The sequence below is a fragment of the Salmo salar genome, chromosome ssa12, assembly GCF_905237065.1.
Source record: "Salmo salar chromosome ssa12, Ssal_v3.1, whole genome shotgun sequence".
Taxonomy (NCBI): domain Eukaryota; kingdom Metazoa; phylum Chordata; class Actinopteri; order Salmoniformes; family Salmonidae; genus Salmo; species Salmo salar.
Window position 1 is genome coordinate 22,885,690 of NC_059453.1, and position 18,826 is coordinate 22,904,515.

Here is an 18,826-nt window from a genome sequence, read left to right on the forward strand (position 1 = left end):
GCCTATAGCACAAACCCACCGTCGCTGGACCAGACAGGACTGACAAAAAGTGCTCTTCACTGACGAGTCGCGGTTTTGTCTCACCAGGTATGATGGTCGGATTCGCGTTTATTGCCGAAGGAATGAGCGTTACACCGAGGCCTGTACTCTGGAGCGGGATCGATTTGGAGGTAGAGGGTCCGTCATGGTCTGGGGCGGTGTGTCATAGCATCATGGGACATGGCTTGTTGTCATTGCAGGCAATCCCAACGCTGTGCGTTACATCCTCCTCCTTCATGTGGTACCCTTCCTGCAGGCTCATCCTGACATGACCCTCCAGCATGGCAATGCCACCAGCCATACTGCTCGTTATGTGCATGGTTTCCTGCAAGACAGGAATGTCAGTGTTCTGCCATGGCCAGCGAAGAGCCCGGATCTCAATCCCATTGAGCATGTCTGGGACCTGTTGGATCGGAGGGTGAGGGCTAGGGCCATTGCCCCCAGAAATGTCTGGGAACTTGCAGGTGCCTTGGTGGAAGAGTGGGGTAACATCTCACAGCAAGAACTGGCAAATCTGGTGCAGTCCATGAGGAGGAGATGCACTGCAGTACTTAATGCAGCTGGTGGCCATACCAGATACTGACTGTTACTTTTGATTTTGACCCCCCCTTTGTTCAGGGACACATTATTCAATTTCTGTTAGTCACATGTCAGTGGAACTTCTTCAGTTTATGTCTCAGTTGTTGAATCTTGTATGTTCATACAAATAATTACACATGTTAAGTTTGCTGAAAATAAACAGTGAGAGGACATTTCTTTTTTTGCTGAGTATATTAGAAGATAGGACTCTTAAGATGACATAAAGAAACCCTCCTTATTTGCTTCCTGAACATGGCCAGGGTCCTTGTCTACAGGGGACGGAAGACCTCTGTGTCATCACTGAGGTGGTCCTTGTCTACAGGGGACGGAAGACCTCTGTGTCATCACTGAGGTGGTCCTTGTCTACAGGGGACGGAAGACCTCTGTGTCATCACTGAGGTGGTCCTTGTCTACAGGGGACGGAAGACCTCTGTGTCATCACTGAGGTGGTCCTTGTCTACAGGGGACGGAAGACCTCTGTGTCATCACTGAGGTGGTCCTTGTCTACAGAAGACCTCTGTGTCATCACTGAGGTGGTCCTTGTCTACAGAAGACCTCTGTGTCATCACTGAGGTGGTCCTTGTCTACAGAAGACCTCTGTGTCATCACTGAGGTGGTCCTTGTCTACAGAAGACCTCTGTGTCATCACTGAGGTGGTCCTTGTCTACAGAAGACCTCTGTGTCATCACTGAGGTGGTCCTTGTCTACAGAAGACCTCTGTGTCATCACTGAGGTGGTCCTTGTCTACAGGGGACAGAAGACCTCTGTGTCATCATAGAGGTCATCTCTCTTCCATTCTTAGCAGGCAAAAAAACATGTAAATAGGTTCTTCTTTCTTCATGACCTCGCTGTAGCGGACAATAGATGGGTGGACTATGATGGTGAAAGCATCCTGTGGGTGGGATATACACTGGAATCATAAGACACCTCAATCTAGCTAACCTGTTATGCCAAAGATGGTGCACTTGCAATTCATTATTACAAATTGTTTTAAAACAATGTAACTATGATGAAACAGATACAAAATTAGAATATGGTAATAAGAAGCCATATATGAAGAAGCTTAGATTTGGCATCCACTTTTTATTGTAGTTTTTCCTAAAAGCTGAGCCCTCACTGCACACACATTACAAACCCCAGAAACAGCAGCCAGGAACATTCTGACTGATCATTTTCTTCTTTTAGTAGACACACTCTCCATCTCCAGCTTCAAGGAGCACTAAAACAATGACACGAGTATCAGAAATGATTGTACTTCACAGGAGTTGGCTCACGTTCACCTAAAAGGCCATAGGTCTAGGATTGAATTGAATAGCAGTTATATTTTCCCCACTTTCACCTTAAGAGTTGGTGATGAGGGTACATTTCAAATACGGACCTGATTTTGACTTCACCACAGTAACGTCCACGATCAGATAGTTACATTCAGAATGGGTTCAATTCATTATCCATTCTCCTCAGTTTGAGTCTGTACCTTCTCTCACGTGTCCTTACTTTGTTAGTATCAAACCACAGTCAATCAAGAATAGTTTCCTATTAATTTTAGTCCAATAATCAATCGACAAAACAGTTTAAAAGTCTCTGGAATTCAATCATGTAGAATAGATCATCACTACAATACAAAAAACAGATCTATATTCACAAACACATTTTCTGACAACATTGGAAAACACTTTAGATACAACCTTTACACACAGTATCCAAAACAGTGTAAATTATATTTTGACACATATTCATTCTCTTTTCTCTTGTCAAACACTTCTACAATAAAGTTATTCAAAGAGACAATAGAGTGAGTAGTAGGAGAAATAGAAGGAGGAAGAGGGAAAAGGAGAACAAACAAGATATTTCCTCCGTCCTGATTCAAGGCCTGTAGTCACAAAGACTAGGAGTCCATATAACTATGATCCAAAAGGCAAAACGGTCTCCTACTCTAAGACTCTTTGTGAATACAGTCCCAGACCTACACGGTACCAGAGGAGATCCCAAGGTGCATAGAGTTCGAGGATAGATAATAGCACAGCATTTTTGGCTACGTCCAAAATGGCACCCTAATCCCTAAGTAGTGCACTACTCTTGACCAGTTCCTGCATCGTGCTTTGCTCAAAAGTAGTGCATTATATAGGGATTAGGGTGCCATTTTGGACACAAGTCACTCACTAACAGTAAACATAAGAATGAACAACAACAACAAACCATGATCTCATAAGAGTAAGACAGCACAGTCAAGGCAAAGCTTTGTAAGGAAAAAGAGCCAAGGTGAAAATGCAGTTTAAGGTACTAAGAGCTAGCCTAGTAAGGCTCGCCACCTTGGCAAGACAGCACAAATAGATCTGGAACCAGACTAACTAACAGCTACAACAACCCACCCTGTAAAACAACATGCATACAAATCCAACATCTCCAATAAAGGTATGAGGCCACTAGTAACATCTCCAATAAAGGTATGAGGCCAGTAGTAACATCTCCAATAAAGGTATGAGGCCAGTAGTAACATCTCCAATGAAGGTATGAGGCCACTAGTAACATCTCCAATAAAGGTATGAGGCCAGTAGTAACATCTCCAATAAAGGTATGAGGCCAGTAGTAACATCTCCAATGAAGGTATGAGGCCACTAGTAACATCTCCAATAAAGGTATGAGGCCAGTAGTAACATCTCCAATAAAGGTATGAGGCCAGTAGTAACATCTCCAATGAAGGTATGAGGCCACTAGTAACATCTCCAATAAAGGTATGAGGCCAGTAGTAACATCTCCAATGAAGGTATGAGGCCACTAGTAACATCTCCAATAAAGGTATGAGGCCAGTAGTAACATCTCCAATAAAGGTATGAGGCCAGTAGTAACATCTCCAATAAAGGTATGAGGCCAGTAGTAACATCTCCAATGAAGGTATGAGGCCACTAGTAACATCTCCAATAAAGGTATGAGGCCAGTAGTAACATCTCCAATAAAGGTATGAGGCCAGTAGTAACATCTCCAATAAAGGTATGAGGCCAGTAGTAACATCTCCAATAAAGGTATGAGGCCAGTAGTAAGTCATGAAGTAACCTACTAGACCGGCATGGGATGGAGACCTCATAGCTTATTCTCATATCTCATTACTTTGTGAACTTTCTCTATGATTGCCCTTTAATTAGAAAAAAAATGGCATTCTAGTGAAAAGCCCTGTGCTTTTTTGAGAGACATTCAAGGCCATACCCGTCTTAAAGCTAATTGGCCGAGACAGCAGTGTTAAGGTCGGGGGTCACCTTCTGTTGACCAATCAGAACGGTGCAATTCTAGCACTTCCTCACATCATATTGCACATTTTAGTCTGGAGGGGGATGATTGAAAAGGGAATTAAAATAAACCAACCACATAAACAAAGATATAGATCTGTTTGTGCTGTCTTGCCAGTTGTTGTCAAGAAGACAGCACTAACAGATCCAAGACCAGCCTACATAAACTAAACTAATGGGCCAATCTCTAGTCTACCACCCTCAGATCATCCAAAGATGAAATCAGTTGTCAATAATATCTCTCATGATGACTTCTAAAGTTCTCCATCTATATCCTTCACTTCACTTAAGATGTATTTGGCAAAGTCTGAAAAGGCGAAAGAGACAGACGTTCCTAATTCCAAAAGCCCCAATACAGAGTAGAAAACCCCACTTTCAACACACTCAGTGTGGCACTCCCTACATATGGAGCTTCCAAGTGGCACAGTGGTCTAAGACACTGCATCTCAGTGCTAGAGGCATCACTACAGGCAACCTGGTTTGAATCCAGACTGTATCACAACCAGCCGTGATTGGGAGTCCCATAGGGCGGCGAGTTTGGCCGGCGTAAGCCGTCATTGTAAATAAGAATTTGTTCTTAACCGACTTACCTAGTTAAATAAAGGTTACATTTAAAATATATATATATTTTGACACAACCCATCTCTCCTCCCAAGGCTGTGTGACTAGAACAGAACATCCGGGTTAAAGAAGTGATGGATCATAAGGGCGTTTGGCACCTCTGTTAGAGGGGAAGTTTCTAGGATTGTGTGCACCCTATTCCCAATTTAATGCACTACTTTGGATCAGGGCCTATAAGGCTGGTGAAAAGTAGTACATTAAATAGGGAATAGTTTTGCAACTGAAAAAAATTGAACAAGCATTTCTTATTGGACAATCCAGGTCAAGTCCCTCCCTGTTTTAATCCGTTTTCTTCTGTTTGGTTCAGTTGGTCTCATAGGAGGAGAGCAGGGCGGCATCCACAGGCTCCATACAGGAAGGACAGGTAAAGGACCTCATCAGCCAGGTGTCAATGCAGTCCACGTGGTAGATGTGCAGGCAGGGAAGGAACCGGATGGGGTCGCCGTACTCAAAGTCATTCATGCAGATCGCACACCTGGAGAGAGTGAGGCGCACAACATGATAGATAGCATTTAGTCAAAATTTGGTACAGGTTTCAAATAATGAGAGGCCTACAGCTAACTTACATACACTTGGTAATGGATGAGGGGAGGACCCACAAATATCTTTCTGGGCCATGGCTCAAGATAATGTGGCTAGAAATAGGACATTGCTAGTAAATTAGTGTCTAAATTGGTTGTGCTACAAGAAAAATGATATGGTTGGTCACAGGGCAGAAAAAGACATACTCACTCTTTGACTTTCTTGTCAGAGGGCTCAGAGCCGGGGTCGAAGATGCCTCTGGGGAGGTGGTGGATGAGGCCAATCCGCTGGGCGATACGGACCTGCTCCTCCTCTGTCAGTTGGCTGGCCAGGCACGTCTGACTCGGGGTGGGGTGGTACACTGGCGCTTGGACACGCTCCTGTATGGCATGTAGGGAGAGGGGTACAGGGTAACCCATGATACAGTCATCAGGGAGTCTCTGGACCCCTCCAAAACTACATGTGGATCCTCTACTATCTCACAGTCAGATTTTATTCAATTGACTTGATGGGGAAATGGACAGAAAGCCTTTATAGAAGCGTTAGTAAGCTAAACCATGCCATAAATTCTCACATGACAGTTATAGTTTACTAGTGAACCCTACACGTCTGACAGAATACAAAATGAGCAACAAGATACAAAACACAGCCCATGCAACATACTACTAGGCTAACTTAACAACGTGGACAGTTAGTTGACATTGTTATCAATGAATCCCCGGTATAGATGTGATCCATCTCCCCCTGAATTTACCTGGTAAGGCGGTGGAGGCTCCCCTGGAACACTGGCTTCCTGGGACTCGTTGAGGAGAGACAAGTCGTCGGCGCCTTGCGAAGACAAACAGTTCCCCATTGAACTGGACCAGCACACACAACCCCCACTACGAACAGGACAGCTAGCTAACAGGACAGCAACAAAAACAAATATTTTTACGTGTCTTGCTAAATAAGTTGTCTTTTTAGCTAGCCTGCTGGGTAGCTAGCGAGTAGGAATGAACAGCAGCACTCCAACGTCGATGCAGAAAAACAATTCTAATCGCTGTGTAACTTGGAAATATTTCTACCAATACCTAAGTCAGCGAACTGTAAATGACAGCGATTCCAATTTGTGCTATTTGGTTATTCGATCTGACTATATTTTTTAGATTAAACCTTTTGATGAATCCATCTTTGTTTTGGCTTTGTTTACAATCTGTATACACAGAAATGACGTCGCTAGTTAATGGGAAGTTGGTAGATCCGGAAGTTGCTTTTTGAAAAAATGGCGGGTAGGTGGACGAGAAAATGGGCCTAATAAGCAGTGGTGTAAAGTAATTAAGTAAAAATACTTTAAAGTACTACTTAAGTAGTTTTTTGGGGTTATCTGTACTTTTACTATGTATATTTTTGAGAAATTTTACTCCGCTACATTCCTAAGGAAAATAATGCAATTTTTACTCCATTCATTTTCCCTGACACCCAAAAGTACTCATGACATTTCGAATGCTTAGCAGGACAGGAAAATGGTCCAATTCAAGTACTTATCAAGAGAACATCCCTGGTCATCCCTACTGCCTCTGATCTGTCTGACTCACTAAACACAAATGCTTTGTTTGTAAACAATGTCAGTGTGTTGGAGTGTGCCTCTGGTTATCCATAAAACAAAAGAAAATCATGCCGTCTGGTTTGCTTAATATAAAGAATGTGAAAGGATTTAAACTTTTACTTTTGATACTTAAGTATATTTTTGCAATAACATTTATACTGAACAAAACATTTGAAAGATTTTTACTGAGTTACAGTTCATAGAAGGAACTCACTCAATTTGAAATAAATTCATTAGGCTCTAATCTATGGATTTCACATGACTGGAGAATAGCATCAGGCCTGGTAGATCTTCCTGCAGTCAGCATGACAATTGCACACTCCCTCCCACATTTTTAGATTGGCCTTTTAATGTCCCCAGCACAAGGTGCACCTGCGTAATGATCATGCTGTTTAATCAGCTTCTTGAAATGCCACAGCTGTCAGGTGGATAGATTATGTTGGAAAAGGATAAATGCTCACTAACAGCAATGTAATCAAATTTGTGTACATAATTTGAGAGAAAAGATTTTTGTGTATATGGAACATTTCTGGGATATTTCAGTTCAGTTAATGAAACATGGGACTAACACTTGTTGCATTTATATTTTTGTTCAGTATACTTTTGATACTTAAGTACATTTAAGACCAAATACTTTTAGACTTTTACTTTACTGGGTGGCTTTTACTTGAGTCATTTTCTACTAAGGTATCTTTACTTTTACTCAAGTATGAAAATTGGGTACTTTTCCCCCCACTGCTAATAAGACTAACAATAGTTATATCCCTTCATCATTTTAATTTCCAGTCATCATAATGAAGACAACACAGATCCAACAGTCAAGAACATCCTTCACTGTATGGCTACCTTTCCACATCAAACTACCTGAACTTGTCATGTAGGTATGAGGTTTCACTATCATCATTTCCATTCTCAGTCATGATCATAAATAAAGACACAACACAGTCAAGATGCTACAGTCAAGAACATCCTTTTATTCAATCAAGGTGCTGCTCTGCTCAAACTGTGTTTTTCTTCTTATGGAAAAGAAACTGTAATTAACACATGCATTTCACCTATAGAGCTCTGGGGGTGTTTCTTATACACAAAGACATGGGATGCATTTAAAATGGCACCCTATTCCCTACATAGTGCACTACTTTTGAACAGGACCCTATGGGAATAGTGAAAAAGTAGTGCACTATGTAGGGAATAGGGTGCCATTTCAGACAGAGCTACAGGCATGAGTGGGGCTCTTCTGCTCTGAGGGCGTAGGGTCGGGGGTCAAAGGGCGTACTGTCTAGACACCACTAAACAAAACAAAAACAACAAAACAAAACCAAATCTCAAAACGGAACAGAGTTTTTAGAGCCTGGCATTCAAACTGATATCTCTACGCTTCACTTGAGAGTATGCCTCAAGCCTGGTTCATGCTGGCTCTATATGGTGGGTTGTGGTCTGTGTTTTGCCAATGGCTAATACTGCTGCTGGCTTCACTAGATAAAACCTCACAATAATAATACAAGAGTTTAGAGTATTTGATACATGACTAGGTGTGTGTGTGTGCTGGTAGTATTGCAAACCCCCTTTTCTCAGCCAGTAGTTATAAGGTGCTTGTAGCATTTCATTTACAGTCCAAGACTCTCTTAGAGTTTCAATGACGGCATACCCTGATAGATAGGAACTATGAAAGCAAAAATCCAAATTAAGTCTAAAATAAAATAAAGGAATAAAATAAAACAAAATAAATAAAAATAAACTCTTAACTTGTCACAGCAGAACAGCAGCCCCCCCTCCCCAACACCCAAAAGGTACCCCTATAATTTCTCCTTTACCCCAACATTATTGACCCCCTAAGACCTTTACCCCCATAACCCCTAACACCCAGTCCTACCCTACACTGGGCAGGCGCACCCCCAAAAGCCCATTGGTGTAATTTGTTCACTTACATTAGCTGTTTGAATGGAGAAGCTGAAGAGGATGGGTAATGGTATACAATGTGAAGAAGAGGCAATACAGACAAGAATAACGTAAGCTAACTGCATTCTGCTCAAGACAAAAAGTTTCGGCCATTTTTTTTTCAACAACCCCTTCCATTAACAGAAGGAAGGAAGGGAGGGAGGGGGGAAGGAGAGAGAGGACACAGTTACAGACTACTCCAGTGTCTACGAGAGAACAGATAGACAGAGGAGAGGAGAGGAGGAGACGGAGGGAAGAAGAAAAAAGCCAGAGAGCAAGGGGGAACGAGAACAAGTTTTTTTTCCTTTTCAGTATTTTTTTGTCATCATTTATCAATAAAAAGTAAAGAACTAATTCACACCAGTTTCCTTTTGTACTATATATATACGGATTTTGAAAAGGGAAAGGATTTATGGGAAGGTTGATACAATGGAGGGGGATCATTTTTGAAAGGTGGAGGTCGGCTTAAGTTACTCACTAAGCACTGATCTAAGGTCAGTTTTGCATATCCCTTCCTAATGGTTCAGGTCAGGATATGGGGTACAGTAAACTGATCCTATATCTGCACTTAGGGGCACTTCCACCTCAACCTTGAATTATTTCGAATGAAAGGGGAGCGATCTGGATTACAAAATGGAGTCTGTGAACAAAAGGCACTTTTAAGGGACAACCTTTAACTGCTGGGAAACTACACTACAGCACAAGCACTAGTCAAGGTGAATTTACAGGGGAATGAGGGAGAGGGTGGAGAAGGAAGGGGTGGAGGGAAGCTCACTTTGCATAGGCCTACTGTATTTCTATCATTACGTCATGGTTCTGACAGGCTCCTCAAATGAAACAAATTCTAAACTGACATTTTTCTTTTTTTTCCTTGCTCAGACTCGGAGAGAGGAGTATAATAATCTGGGCGAAATCAGAAGTATTTGTTGTGGGCATTGATAAGCCTACAGTACAGCTCTCGTCCTATCTAAAGGTTGAACCAAAATGCCTTTTGTTTCACAACCTACTAGAGGAATATAGGAAGGAATAGGAACCCCTCCCTCCACTCAATATTACAAACAGGAGAAGGAATAGAAATAGAGAAGAGGAATAATAAATGCGGTTTCCTAAAGGTAGTCATTATTTTGTTCATTATCATTCATTTTGTAATAGTTTGAATGTACTTTATAGTGTGTAAAAGTACCGGTTTTTCATTTCACCGGTTTTTCATTTCATGTTCAATTTTTTAAAAATGTTTTGTAAGAAATGTTTCTTCCTTCAGCCCCTCCAAACATTTTTATAAACAAATGATTACACGTTAAACATTAAAAAAGAGACAATAAAGGAAAATAAAAACAATTACCCCCAACTTACAAAGACTAGGATATGGCTCTGTTAGTTTAGAGTCCAGGAGCACATCGGACTTGAAACAAATAGATTTTTTTTCTCTTTTCTTCTTATCTTTCTTAAAAATCTCTAACAGACAAAACACAATGAATCTACCCAATGCATTGCACGTGGCTCAATCGACACATATTTTTCAATAATAATACTTTCCATCAAAAAACAAACACTTTTTTCTTCAATTTTTCCATTGTCGATTTTGACATGTTTCATCTATTTTGCATCATGGACATTTTTGTTTCATTTTTGAATGTTGCACTGTAGATTTGTGGAGGTTGGATGGGTGCTCATTGAATTGTCATGGTAACAGTGAGGTGCTGTCCATCATGGAATTCTGCTAGCTCAAGAGTTCAGAAAATAACTAAACTGCCAACAAGCTTATTTTAGTCAAGTTTAAAAAGGAGCATATACCATAAATATATATGTATAAGATCTCTCTCTCTCTTTATAACATTTTGCGGTCTTCTACAAAGGTTCTGTCCTCTAGCCAATGGTTTCCATATAGGAAGAAACATCACCATTCTTTGTAGCTTTAGCATATATGTGAACAAAAACATCAACCTGAATTTGAACTAATTGCATGATAGGGGAGTACAGAGGCACTTCCATTAATTCTTATAGTTGTGATACATGATTTGAGTACATAGAGCTAATTTTACTATAAACTCAGAGTGCCTGGGCTGTCAGACAATTCTATCCCTGCATATGGAAGAAACCAACAGCTAGGCAGTCCAGTTATTTTGTGAGGTTTGGCTTTTTTTGTTTGAATTATGGTGTCATGATAAAAAAAAATTACAATTACAATAACAATTTAATAATCACATTTACAATAGAAAAAAAACAAGGTATCTCAAATTAAAAATGACAAATGTCAAAATGAATGAAAAACCATTATCAAAGGCAGTTTGGAGAAAGTCATATATAAAGGCTCACCTTTGTGTTTCGAATCAGGGTGACGGTGTTAGTTGTGTGCATTTTGATACGGTGGTGTGTCAGCGTGTGTTCCTCTGGGCCCTACTGTGAATGGACTGTGGTTACAGGGTGAAGCAAGGCAGGGGTTGTCGCATGTTCCTGTACTGGTGTTTGTGAGAGATTTCAGAGATGTCTGTTATTGCAAACGAAGATGATATTTTTTCTGCAAAATAAAAAGCGGATGAAAGAAAACAAATCTTAGGGTAGAAGGTCAAACATAAGCAAAAAAATCCAAGTGAGACAAAACCAAAACCAATCCGACAAACAAAATGAAATGCAAGAAAACGTCTACAAACAGAAAGAAAGCTAGTTATTACATGATGATGTTGATCCTATGCATTATGTTACTGTGAAGGACACACAGACAATATGTTATTGTCAGTGAATAGTTGTGTCTGCCAGACGTGTGGGTTCTGGAGACGATGATCTGTGTGTGTGTGTGTGTGTGTACGTGCTTTGAGTCTGCGTGAGTGCGTGTATGTGTGAGTGCCAGGATGCCAGAGCCACAGCCCATTGCCCACACACACACACTGCCTTCAGCGACCTGCTGGATCGCTCTGTTTCCTCCCTTATTTGTTTCAGTAGTGCATAGGTGAGGGGACGAAAGAGCACATAGTGTTGTATGTCTGTCTGTCTGTCTGTCTGTCTGTCTGTCTGTCTGTCTGTCTGTCTGTCTGTCTGTCTGTCTGTCTGTCTGTCTGTCTGTCATGTCATGTCATGTCATGTCATGTCATGTCATGTCAGTCATGTCTGTTATGTCTGCATGTCTGTTTTGGGTTCGCTCTCTGCTCATGCTATTGGCTATCGCTCTTCACAAGAGGGTAAGCTAAAACCAGCCATCTGGTGCAGATGGTATCACACCATTGGATGGTGTCCCAGTGTTTGGCCAATCAGAAGAAGGGAGGGGATTCAGGGCTGAGCAATTCAAGCGGCAGTGAGGTCAGTCGGATGTGGGTGTGTGAGGCTGTGGGTGTTGCCGGGGCAACCCTGGACACCTGGTTGACAGATGAGAGTGGGAGCAGGGACATAAAGCACCGTCAGGAGGAGAGACTGAAGGATTACAGAATGGGTTCTTTTGGGTGGTGACAATGTTTATAGCTATAGCTCAAATGACCAAATTCTGCCAACTATGTTTTTTGTGGTCTTTGTTTTACACTGTTGTGTGTGGGTGGATCTCCCAGCCATTGCATGGAGTTTCATTGTGAAAATAAAATATAAAAACAACAATAAAACGAAATTGGTCAGTTAGTTGTCAGGTTGCATATTTTTGTTTGCGTTCTGACATGTTTTGTGTGTGACATTTCCTCATCTTTCTTCCTCCTCTTCCTCGTTCTGTCGTTCGTTCTGAGTCTGTCCACTTCAACCGATCTCTTTTCAGCCTTCTGTATCGGGAGATGGTTGTTCCGGTTCAAATGTTCAAATCGTGGAAATGGGGTGTTCCTCTGGGGGGTTATTTTCTGTTTTTGTGCTGTTGGTTGGTGAGCAAAAATACTTTAGTGTCAGCAGTTTGTTTGTAGTCAGTGTTGGTTTGTTTTGTGTGTTGTGTGGTTTTTCCATTCCCAATTTTCTCATGACACAATTCTAGCGGTTGATTCGGAGGCCTTGTCAGAGGAACCAAGACTGTAGAAGAGAAATAAAATACAGGAAACATCAGGTTCATCTTTGTTATGTGGTAACATCACTAAGTTCAACAGTTACACATTTATAAGTAAATAAATGGTTTGTCATGCAAAATATTAACCAGCCACTAGAGGGCCATCCTTCATAGCAACTTTTCCCTTTACTGAGCTGAGCCTCAATCATACCCTGATGCCTAGGAACCTTAAGTTGATCATTCCTCACACAGTATGTAGGTAAGTCATTTCAAGACGACAGTTCGTAAAAGTACTACTTTCACGTTGTAGTATTTCAACCTTCAAAGTCTCCAATAAGTACAAAGTTTAGATGTAACATAATTCACAAGACTTTCTTTACTGTTTCAAATGACACCATGAAGTCAACTACTGTAGGCCATGCAGCTACTCCCAGGATCAGGTTTCACAGTTTGATAAGACTCACAGAGGGTGCAGAGTTATAGGGTTGGCATTTGACTCTGGGAGCTGGGTTCCAATACTATTGGAAATTGTTTCTAGGCTGGATTGAGCTTGCCTGGCACAATTGAAAACATTTCAAATAGTATTTGAACCCAGGTCTGGTTAAGTGGCAGCTCTGCTCAGGCTCCAGACAACATTCCACAGGCCAGACCAGAGTAGACCCAGGGAACGGCAGCTAATTGCTGACGGCCCTATAGCTACGCTCTGCTCTCTATTCTGTTACACTCTTATAGGACCCCGGCGAGAAAGTTTCTCTCCCCCCTTTTCCCCTCTCTTTCCTTCCTCCTTTTCCCTTCCCCAGGATCCTTTTGGGCTTCTAACTCCTCCTCTTTTCTCTCCCAACTTCCTCTCTCTTCTCTCTCTCCCCCAATGTAATCCCTGGCAGGACTGACCACTCCCCCTTCTCCTTAACCCCCTTCAAGGCTAAGTTAAACTGCCTATGACATCATGTCTGGTTGCCTCGGGCAACCAGACAGTCAGGACGTGACTTCGCCTGTGGAGCACAGAGCTTGAACTAACTCTCTTTCTCTTTAACCCCCTCTCTTTCTCTCCCTGCATGACTTGTGTTTAGCCAGCAGAGAGCTCCTCAGACCAGTTATACACTGAGTGTAAAAAACATTAGGAACACCTACCCTAATACTGAGTTGCACCCCCCCAGTTCATGACACAAATCGTTGTGCCAGGCACCCAGTACCATACCCCATTCAAAGACACTTCAATATTTTGTCTTGCCAATTCACCCTCTGAATGGCACACATACACAATCCATGTCTCAAATGTCTCAAGGCTTGAAAATCCTTCATTAACCTGTCTCCTCCCTTCATCTACACTGATTGAAGTGGATTTAACAAGTGACATCAATAAGAGATCATACTGTAGATTTCACCTGGATTCACCTGGTCAGTCTGTCATGGAAAGAGCAGGTGTTCTTAATGTTTTGTATACTCAGTGTATGTCTCTGCTGTCAAACCTCACTAGTAAGTCAGTTGAATGTGTGTGTGTGTGTGTGTGTGTGTGTGTGTGTGTGTGTGTGTGTGTGTGTGTGTGTGTGTGTGTGTGTGTGTGTGTGTGTGTGTGTGTGTGTGTGTGTGTGTGTGTGTGTGTGTGTGTGTGTGTGTGTGTGTGTGTGTGTGTGTGTGTGTGTGTGTGTGTGTGTGTGTGTGTGTGTATTGCGACTCCCTCTGTGCCAGGGTTACATCTGTGGATGAGGGAGTGTGTGGGGGAAGAAGGGAGGGTGAAAGAGATAAGCGAGAGAGGGGAGGTAGAGGAAAGGAAGGGAGAAAGAAGAAGACCCAGAGAGAAGACAGAGAGAGAGCGAGAAGACCCAGAGAGAGAGAAAAGACACACAGAGAGAAAAGACAGAGAGAGAGAGAGAGAGAGAGTGAGAAATAGAAGACAGAGAGAGAGAGAAGACAGAGAGAAAAGACACAGAGAGAGAGAGAGAGAGAGAGAGGGAAGACAGAGAGAGAGAAGACACAGAGAGAGAAGACACAGAGAGAGAGAAGACACAGAGAGTGAGAGAACAGAATAGGAGGAATGCAGATTGTTTCCATGTGTGTGTGTGTGAGGGATAGATGAGTGGTCTGCAGGCAGGTGCGGTTAGACCCTAATGAGAAAAGTAGTGTAGGTAACGGAGGACAACCCAACACACTGCAGCCCAGTGGCACAACACAGACAGCCAGGGAGACACCACAAGTGGACTGTACTCTGAGGAAGGAGTCTGATACGCCAAAGCCTCAGCCATCTACAGTATACATGTACACCCCTGAAGTTAATGTTGATGATGCGCAGATTTCTGTGTGTCCTCCGGGTAAGACCACAAGTTTACTGTCACAAAGACTGCAAACCAATACTGAAAACAAGTCATTTAAAAGAACATGTCTGATTGTTGCGTTTTGTCGTGTTTACAATTGTTTGGCAGAAAATGTGAGATAGTGTGTGGAAGCGGAGAGAGGTGGTAGCTACCTGAGACTGCTGGGGGATGTTCAGAAAGTTGTCCCGTGCTCCGATGCTGACAAACCTGTTGGGAGCTGTGGAGCCTGGCGTGGAGTATGCTACAGAGAGAGAGATACACACACCGTCACACACACACATGCACAGTCAAACACATAGTCACACACACATGCATGCGCACACATACATACATTCCCACACACACACACACACACACACACACACACACACACACACACACACACACACACACACACACACACACACACACACACACACACACACACACACACACACACACACACACACACACATATATATTCAAACCCACACATATTCAAACCCACACATTATTCAAACCCACACACACACACAGACAGACAGAGACAAGCATAGCCACATGCATGTGCGCACACACACGCACACACACACAATTGTACAATATGTGCATGTTACTGTGTTATTACTGGATTCTGGGAAATGATGTTTAGAAAGAGCTAGAATTAATAAGACTATTTAGATCACTGATAATACTGCATATAAACTGTAGTCCCAAAGTCTCCTAGATAGACAGACTGGGAAAAATGGAAGCCCTTTATGAGGGTCAGACAGGGATAGATGGGAGCTCTTTATGAGGGTCAGACAGGGATAGATGGGAGCTCTTTATGAGGGTCAGACAGGGATAGATGGGAGCTCTTTATGAGGGTTAGTTACTGTGGGGAAGTGAAGTAAACTGGGCTGAGCCTCCTCCTCCTGTTAGTCCTAGACACACCTTGCAGCCCAGGGCCCTGTGTCTGGATCTGGATCTATAGGGGGAACCAATAGGAAATAAGCTCTATAGGGGGGGAACGAATAGGAAATAAGCTCTATAGGGGGGAACCAATAGGAAATAAGCTCTATAGGGGGGAACCAATAGGAAATAAGCTCTATGTGTGGAACCAATAGGAAATAAGCTCTATGGGGGGAACCAATAGGAAATAAGCTCTATGGGTGGAACCAATAGGGAATAAGCTCTATAGGGGGGAACCAATAGGAAATAATCATAATTTGTGTACTGGCCAATGCTCCATTCTGTTGATAAGGAGCTCCTGTTACTCTGGTGAAGGTACTCAAGACCAGAGAAGGGGACCAGATTAGGGCAGTTGTTGTGCTTACTGGACTCCAATGATAGGCAGCTGAATGACACTGCCATTCTGACCGAGTGAGTGGGGAGTGAGGGGGGAGGTTGGAGGAGTTTGTGGGAATTCATGAGTGTGTGTGTGTGTGGTGAAAACTGGGAACAAAATTAATAAGAGAAATAAAGACAAGGAGGAGGAGGAGGGAGAGAAGAGGTGTAGATTTATTTATATAAAAGTATATTATATAAATAAAGTGATACAGATAGGCGATAAACGATAAAAGTGGGGTGGGAAAGTAGGAAGGACAGGACGACGAAAGAGACGAAGAAGAAAAATAACAGGAAGTGACCAAAGCAGCTCCGTCCAGTGCCCCCTCTCTCTCGGTGTGCCTCTCCCGCGGCCCGACTCTCTCAACGCACCTCGCCCTGCCTGCCTAGAGGAACCAAACCAGCCAGCCAACGGAGGTAAAAGCACGCACACCCCCACGAGCGACACTCCTTTCTCCCCCCATTTCGCTAATTAGGCCTAGCGGTATATGTTTAATAATGATTGATATTTATTGTTTATGTATGTGATTTTCAAGTTGTTTTTATTTTGTTCTCAATTTTTTTTTGATTGTTGTGAGATTTAATGTGGAAGGAAGGAAGCAAGGGAATTGTGGGTAAAGTGGGGCATCATGGGTAAAGTGGGGCATCGTGATGTTTTATGGAGTCCACGCCAACTGCCCTAATTTTGTTCCCTTAACAAAGAAAAACAAGAACGAAAGGAAAAAAGAAAGGAAATAAATGAGAATATCAAATTAAGCAAAGAAAAACAAGAAATGAGAGAGGGGTCAATTTAGTCTTCTGTTGTCATAGACAGACCATGCATAGTCTGGGTTGATTAAAGGATAGCAGTTAGCCAGACACTAGGACGTAGTCTATAGGACAGAATACAGGGCACTGGTCCCCCCTACTATTACAAACACTTCAACATGAAGAAGGAAGAAAACCTAGCTACACTGCCTCCTGTTGTGCTAGCAGGAAACACAGCGAGAGAGAGAGAGAGAGGAAAAGAGAGAGAGAGAGAGATTGATTGATAGGGATCTCTGGCATAGGCGTGGCAGTCTGCTCTACAGAAGTGGATGGAGTACTGCTCCAGGGAGGGAACAGTGAGGACTGCAGGGCGCTCAGGATCAGAGGAGGCTGGTTGGAGGAGGATAGAAGGATGGATTCAACGGTGTTTTGGCTCTGTTCATTTACTCCATTCCTTTAACTCCTCCCACCAGCCTCCTCTGGTCAGGAGTGAGGAGGTGGTGACTGGGTTTGGGACTCTAACCAACTACCCTTGGTTGGGGAGTGGGGTTTCTCTACCTAGAGTTAACCTACATGTACTCATTTTGATTTAGGATTTGATATCTCTAGATATCTCAGGGGGTCTGAGGGGCGAAGTGGTTGGAGGTGGGGGCGAGAGCGGGGGGGTCACTTACACGGAGATGCGGGCGAGCTGAGTCCGCCGCCGTCGGGGGGCGTGTTGATTGGTTTAGAATCGGGCATGGGGAGGGGCACGGGGCGCGCCACTGGGGGCGGCGGGGGCAGCAGGAAGGAGCCTGGCATTTTGCTCTGGCTGTGACCACCTCCGTTAGGCTGCAGAGACGGCAGACACCACACAGGACAGGGTGAGCACTCAGCACACACACCACCCAGGACAGGGTGAGCACTCAGCACACACACCACCCAGGACAGGGTGAGCACTCAGCACACACACCACCCAGGACAGGGTGAGCACTCAGCACACACACCACCCAGGACAGGGTGAGCACTCAGCACACACACCACCCAGGGCAGGGTGAGCACTCAGCACACACACCACCCAGGACAGGGTGAGCACTCAGCACACACACCACCCAGGACAGGGACACACACACATACGGCTGATGGAAGCACCAGCTAGCCACCAGTCAGTCTCACACAAACACACAGAAACCATGACGGCAATGGAAATAAATACTGGAGGACACTAAAGCAGGAAGACAGACAGAATGTAGGAGTTAGACTGGGACATACAGAACTTAAAAAGGGAGGGAAAAATATACATCTTGGATCTGAGATTGTGGACAATAAGAAGGGTTTGTGTCCTGGTCTAGTGGTAGAATCCCAGCAGAGCAGCAAAATAAAATGGCTGAATATTCCACCGTTTTTCTATAGGGGGGCAATCCAATACAGCGGATTGTGTGGAAGTGCAAGGGTCTTAGTCCGTTTGTGTGAAGTGAAACCCTAACAGTCTGTGTGTGTCCCATGTCCCCTCCACCCCGTCCTCCAACCCTCCCTGACCTCTCACCTGTCCCCCGGACTGCCCCGAGCCGTCGGCGCAGACGAACTGGACAAACTCCTTGAGCGGGTCCTGGTGGTGGTGGTAGCGGATGGTGGGGTGAGTGAAGTAGGGACTGGACTGCTGGATGATGGAGGAGGAGGGGAAGTGGAGAGCTGACGCTGAGGCACGGGGACTCCCTGAGAGAGAGGGGGAGGAGAGGGGGAAGAGTGAGAGCATGAGAAGGGACAGAAGGAGAGGTAGGCAGAGGGAGGAGAGTTAGTTGGGTCCATGTAATCCCACTCCAGACACAATTCATATAACACATTTAGAAAAGACAAGAAACACAAAAGTGACACAAACTAGACTGAATAGAGTAACTGATGTAATCCAACACTTTAGACTGAATAGAGTAACTGATGTAATCCAACACATTAGACTGAATAGAGTAAC

The 18,826-nt window shown here is 43.5% G+C and overlaps 2 protein-coding genes across 21 annotated transcripts in view; both read right to left on the reverse strand.

Annotated features, from left to right (window-relative positions):
• Positions 1-1,681: 1,681 nt before the first annotated feature.
• Positions 1,682-6,272, reverse strand: LOC106590024 (RING finger protein 11). Its single transcript, XM_045691070.1, has 3 exons — positions 5,797-6,272; positions 5,253-5,422; positions 1,682-4,995 (listed from the first exon to the last, which is right to left on the reverse strand). Exons 1-3 carry the CDS (start codon positions 5,893-5,895, stop codon positions 4,824-4,826), a joined length of 441 nt encoding a protein of 146 aa, XP_045547026.1. The 5' UTR covers positions 5,896-6,272; the 3' UTR covers positions 1,682-4,823.
• Positions 6,273-7,581: 1,309 nt separating this feature from the next.
• Positions 7,582-18,826, reverse strand: part of LOC106590752 (nuclear factor 1 X-type) — a 162,513-nt gene continuing 151,268 nt past the window's right edge. For 14 of the 20 annotated variants that reach the window (XM_045691086.1, XM_045691088.1, XM_045691083.1 and 11 more), the window contains 4 exons: positions 18,404-18,573; positions 17,553-17,709; positions 14,979-15,067; positions 7,582-12,540 (listed from right to left, as the gene is read on the reverse strand). In XM_045691086.1, the coding sequence (XP_045547042.1) occupies positions 12,526-12,540; positions 14,979-15,067; positions 17,553-17,709; positions 18,404-18,573 (431 nt within the window). In that variant the 3' untranslated portion in view covers positions 7,582-12,525. Of the gene's footprint in view, positions 12,541-14,978; positions 15,068-16,443; positions 16,824-17,552; positions 17,710-18,396; positions 18,574-18,826 lie in introns of those variants that run through there. The other 6 variants (XM_045691091.1, XM_045691092.1, XM_045691087.1 and 3 more) reach the window with 3 other exon arrangements.